Source organism: Haliotis asinina, chromosome 1 (genome assembly GCF_037392515.1).
Source record: "Haliotis asinina isolate JCU_RB_2024 chromosome 1, JCU_Hal_asi_v2, whole genome shotgun sequence".
NCBI lineage: Eukaryota > Metazoa > Mollusca > Gastropoda > Lepetellida > Haliotidae > Haliotis > Haliotis asinina.
The window spans coordinates 92,894,107-92,900,357 of record NC_090280.1 but is presented as its reverse complement, the minus strand read 5'-3'; the positions used below and the strand labels follow the sequence as shown (position 1 = coordinate 92,900,357).

General features: G+C 43.3%; 1 protein-coding gene across 1 annotated transcript; it reads left to right on the top strand.

Annotated features, from left to right (window-relative positions):
* The first annotated feature begins 2,006 nt into the window (after positions 1 to 2,006).
* LOC137284365 (mucin-17-like) lies at positions 2,007 to 5,872 on the top strand. The gene is made up of 4 exons (XM_067816151.1): positions 2,007 to 2,064; positions 2,437 to 2,533; positions 2,910 to 3,874; positions 4,204 to 5,872. The coding sequence occupies exons 2-4, from the start codon at positions 2,452 to 2,454 to the stop codon at positions 5,494 to 5,496; spliced, it is 2,340 nt and encodes a 779-aa protein (XP_067672252.1). The 5' UTR covers positions 2,007 to 2,064; positions 2,437 to 2,451; the 3' UTR covers positions 5,497 to 5,872.
* Positions 5,873 to 6,251: the final 379 nt, after the last annotated feature.

Here is a 6,251-nt window from a genome sequence, read left to right as displayed (position 1 = left end):
ACGTTCGTGACTTGTGGAATGCGACAGCGAAGATTTACCAGGCTGGTAATTGTACCGTGTGATGAATTACAGACTTCTGTATTGGTCCAGCAACACATCCTCGCATTTAGTACTGGGAATGTTGATGCGGCGTATGGTATTAATCACTCACTGATACACGCGAGATCGACAATTACCATTTGCGGATTAAAAAACAGATAAAAAATGTCGATTTCACGTATATCGAAGGGTATACTAATGGACTGGCTTAAAGGATTAAATGTGGATTATCACCTGACTATACAAACAATGATGTCGACTCCAGGTGTGGTTGTTTCATGGTCGATTCACTAGGTGTGAATACAAAATAACAATTGGAAAATGTAATGCACGAATCTTGTTTAATGCAAATGGTTGCCATTCAAATGCATATTCATTATGAATCATAATTTGATGTACCTAAATACAAATCTACACAATACACGACTGTAAATTTACATTATTTCAAAAGTTCCACAAGAGTCCGTGAATTCCATCAACGTGATGGTGTTGTTCGCAAGTCTCATTTTCAAGAGCTGGTATCGGGCCTCGATGTTTCGGTACCTCTTCTTCGTCGGCGGCTTCTTCATTCCCCCCGCTTAAAGCGGCTTAAAAAGTACTCATTCACTCTTTGGATATAAACCTTTTAACGTCTATGGATGCACACATTTCTATTGTGACATTTATAAATATATTCAGAGGAAGTGCACATTTTGATGATTTTTGTTAAGCCGGTTATGTCGAGTTTTCAAGCATTTACTTTCTTTCGCTCTTTTTTTTTTTTTGCCTTTTGTTTAGTTTTGTTTTGTTTGTTTGGGTTTTGTTTGGGAGTTTTTTCTGTGCTTTTCTTGTGGGGTTTGTTTATTTATTTATTTATTTATTTATTTGTTTGTTTGTTTGTTTGTTTGTTTGTCTGTCTGTTTGTTTGTTTATTTAATTACACGACACTACAAACCGCTTGCACAGCCAGCAGAGGTTGTTTTATTAGGTGTTTTACGCCGCAATATTCCAGCTCTATGACAGTGACCTGTAAATAATCGAATCTGGACCACACAATCCTGTGACTGACAACAGGAGCATCAACTGGGACACGACGATATGTGTCAACCAAGTCAGCGAACCTGACCACCCGATCCCGTTGGTAGCCCCTTGCGACAAGCATGAGTTGCTGAAGACCAATTAATGGGTTTAATACCAATATAGATTACTAAGCACAAATTCTAATCCGGAATTCCTCTGGAATAATAACTATCCTGCAATGTTTGACCTTCCGAATCCAAGTTCCCATTGTCCATTATATGCTTTGTATGTCCATAATGTACTGTATTTAGCGTCTGACAAAACATGAAAAAGATTGGAAAATGACCTCAGCTTCTGTAGGTAACCAAATATCTATCATCTTTCATCTTTGATTACCATTTGTTATGAAAGAGCAAATATATCAACATATGTTCAACTTTCTGTTTTGACGTAAACCCGAACAAAATGTTTAACACAAACCAGAAACACAGAATGTTTCAATCATCTACTCGAAATATTTGTGTCATGAAAATCCCTGGAGCACTAAACACGACGAGACGAGATCCAGCCTGTTGTCTATGTCTCATTTCTATAGCATTTATTGTGGTGCAATAAATCTCAACCAAACACATCGGCAATAACATTGATCTTATTTAATGCCAAAGAACTACAACGTTTAATGGTGTAAGGCAAGCCAAGGTAATTGTGGACATCCTCAGACTGTTATGATCATGACGAATCATCACTCAGCTGAAACACTTCCCCTCATCTTCTCATTCGAGTGACAACCATCTCATAAAGTCTCCATTTATGACATACAACATTTGTCATGGATCACACGAACCTTCTACGGCATTTGCGCATGCGTGACGTCACGGACTAGACAATAGACGAATCAGCCAATCAATCTTCAAAGCCCATACGTCACCTTCGTGTATGCGAGACTATATATCTGCTGTGGTGTGTTCAGAAGCAGCGACATCTCGGACTGGTCTCGTTGAGGTGGTATCAGACAGACAATTCAAGGTGAGAACGGACAATGAGGTCCCAGCGTTAAAACACATTTACCTAATATTTACATGTTATACAATTTAATTTTTATGATAATTTATCAAATATTTTATATTTCAATGAAGGCTTGCTTAACACGTTGACTGTCTATCGCGAGTGTACTCGTAGTATAAGCTCTGGTCGAAAATGCCACTGCAAGATATCTCATAGCTACATCAGAGGTACGTTAAAGCAAATTTCACATGTTGGCAAAATAGGCACAAGAAATACACGGAATATGCTCCCACATCAAGCATGCACGCATGTAACTGAAATACTTCTAAATGTGAAATTGAACCCAGCTGACTCACTAACTCTCCATTAAATGTTTGACCAATTGTGTTTCAGAGAGCTGTGAGGAATATGAAAACCATTTTATTTTGCCTGTGTTTTGGCGCATTACTGGACATCTCGTCGACGAGATATATCGCTGTTTCTTTGAACAGTGAGTTCTTTCGTTTATTTTCGTAATATGTTTCACAAACGAAATTGTGCAAGGACTTTGTTGGAATGTTCATTCTTACAGTCACTAATTTGTCTGGTCCAGTTATTTAGCATGCCATTTCTGGTGTTCCCCCGATTGTTGGAATATTGCTAAAACGGCATAAAACTAAACTCACTCAGTCGATATGTAGAATGCACTCTGATATAGCTGTAAACGCTGCGGCAACAAACAATAATCACATATATAATTTCATCTGCAAATAAGATATCGTTAAAATAATAATTTCATTACCACTTTATTTTAATGTGTATTAACCCGAACGACTAAAGGTGGAGGTGCTTTGTCGTAACTAATATTAGTCAATTGAATTCTATAGGAAACAGGCGAGCTGCATCTGGTTATCCATGGCAACGTGAGACCCCTGTCTCAGGGCACACTACTAGTGACCATGGGCACATCCATGGGCAGACAGCTCATGTCATACACTCGTCAGAGCCGTTCCATACTGGTGGAATGTCATCAGGAAGCGGATACAACCAGCCCATAACAATCACACATGGTCAACCTTCTTCAGGAACGTATCAAGGCAGTGGACGGTCTGGCCAACACTTGGCCTCGTCTCACATATCTGGCCCACCTCAGACAACCCACGTGATACACACTTCGGAGCCACTGCACACTGGTGGACTGACGTCATCCCGTAGCCGTTACAACCAGCCAACAACAGGAACGTATCGAGGCGGTGTACGGTCTGGTCAACACTTGCCCTCGTCTCATCTATTGGGTCAACCCCAGCCGACCCACGTAATCCACACATCAGAGCCCCTGCATACTGGTGTAATGACGTCATCTGGAGTGCTAGGTCAACCAATCCACTCGCCCCAGCTGCCAAGCCGGCCATTTCTGAACCACAAAACATCTGATACTGCTTTCCGTTCACAACCTGTTGGAACCCGTGCTCCGTCTTCAGGACAGCTATCGTCATTTTCTTCAATTCAAGACCTGTATCGTACCAGTTTGTCTGGAGGTCAAGACAAACCCCTTAACAGCCCTGTTCAGGTGTCGTCTGCGAAATCCAAGACATTTGATGGAGGCATTGCAGCTCCACCTACCGGCGACTTGACATCCTTCTCCTCGTTACAGAAGCTCTACCGGTCCTCTTCAGGCGGAGATGCTGGTGCCCCCGTAATCCCCCAAAAGACATCCAGCCTCTTCAAGGGCAAGGACATCTACCAGCACGGCCTTGCAGCAGGTCAGGAACTCTACAGGAACAGGAACACTGGACCCTCCAACCAGGCAGGATACCCAGGGCAACCTTCATCTGTCCCAAAAGAAACACAGGTAAACTATTTAAACCACGCAGCGTTAATGTCGCAGAGTATTTTTAGTGACCAATGCTCAATAGTTTTCTGTTCTTTCTTATATCTATGAAACTAAAGACAGACATTATTCTTCTGGTTAGCCAGTCAAGACTCTGGGTATCTTGCAATGTGTAGCCATTTTATCATACTAACTCGTTATCATTACGTTAGCATTGAAGTATTGAAAATTAGGAATATTTATGGAAGTTTAATTTTCATTGCATTGTGTAAATAAACAATCATCATACATTTTGTTCGTGGTGATAACGTCTTAAAATGTGGTCATTATGAATTGTGTCGTTGTTTCAGGTTATCGCAGACTCTGTCTTTCCAAACGGAAAGCCCCCTGGTGACCCTGTGCTCCCTACTGGAGGGATGGGGCCAAATCCCTCCTACCCTGACGGAAAACCGATGGTTGTCCCCAATAGTCATCACGGAACGCCCTTGGTGGATCCCAAACATTCTCATGGTGTTCCCTTTCCCGACCCATCTCATACACAAGGAGCGCCCGTAGTTGACACAACCATACCACATGGGACATCTTTCGTTGATCCTTCCATATCTCATGGGACTCCTTTCGTTGATCCATCCATATCTCACGGGACGCCTTTCGTTGATCCAGCCGTATCACACGGTACACCCCTAGTTGACACAACCATATCTCATGGATCTCCTTTCCCTGACCCATCTCATACACACGGTACACCCGTAGTTGATACAACCATATCTCACGGGACACCTTTCGTTGATCCAACCATGAATGACGGTACGTCCATATTGGATCCAACCATATCTCACGGGACGCCTTTCGTTGATCCAGCCATCAATGAAGGTACGTCCATATTGGATCCAACCATATCTCACGGGACGCCTTTCGTTGATCCAACCATGAATGACGGTACGTCCATATTGGATCCAACCATATCTCACGGGACGCCTTTTGTTGATCCAACTATGAATGACGGTACGCCCGTATTGGATCCAACCATATCTCACGGGACACCTTTCGTTGATCCAACAATATCTGACGGGAATCCTTTCGTTGATCCAACCATATCTCACGAGAATTCGTTCGTTGACCCATCTAACGGACTCGGAGAACCTACTATAAATCTTGCAAATGGCCCCGGCTTTTCTGATCCTTTGGGAGATCCCCGTCTTGACCTACCCGGTCCTAGGCAGCCTGGACCGGTTTTCGAACGACCAGGACCCAGTTTCAGCCGATCTGATCCCCAACCAGGCGAATCCCCATCCAGCCAGGGCCAGCCTTGGCCTGGTCGTGCACCTACACGACGCAACCTCCCAAGACCAAGCCCTCAAGCATTCGTTGAAACAGGAGGACCTACTATTGAAAACTCTGTAGGGAGAGACCTGCTGGCCAGCACTCCTTTAGATCCAGCTGCTGGTGGTCCTGTAGGTTCACAGCTACCGGGAGAATCCGGAGGCCCAAACTCCGGAACGGCTCCTCTAATCAACCCAGTGATGCCAAGCTCATCGAAAGACCTTCTTGTGTTCACAAACCAGCCAGACAGATGGGTGTGGTCTGGAGGTGATGTCACCGGGCAGCTCCGAAACTTCAGACCCCACAGGACGCCTCAATAAACCACACGAAAGTCAGCACAGATGACTGGTGGCGCAGGATGCTCGCAGGGTCCTCGCAAGATGCTCAGGGTTTCTCGAACTGTTTTCAAGAGACGTTTACTATTATAAAATGTTAGGACAAGGCCTTGTGTGAGAGTTGTCGTCCTATGTGTGATAATGCAGGAACAGTGCTTTCATTCATGAACTCAGTGTGTAACCGTTTCTTAGATTACGCTTAGCGTAGAACGTATACCATAGAACCCTCCTGTCACTGAACATCACATCGAAATCCATTGATTCTGGTTTAGAACTGTAAATATGCCTTCATAAACATTGCTATTATTGTTTTTATCCTGATTATTATGATTTGATATTGGAATAAACACATGCAATTGTATTGATGTTATTGGAACTAGTACAGAATCTTGATGTTTTCAGTTTATACATACATAACGACGTTCACGCACATTTGTGAGTCTCTCTCTGTGTGTGTGTGTGTGTGTGCGTGTGTATTTCTGTGTGTGCAACAACCGTCTTTTAACGTCTTTGGTCGTAACGGGATCGAACCACTGACATTCAAGCAGACCCTGAATTCACTGAACTGGGGACGCGCTTCTGATACTTTCTGACACTACAGAGAGACACACATGCACGTTATTGTACGCACCGACACGGACCCGTAGAAATATCTAAGAGGTGGCTTGCCAAGGAATCCTTTCAAAATATATGTTGAAATCGGTTTTGTAATTACATCCATTGCGTGTTTCTGTTGAACC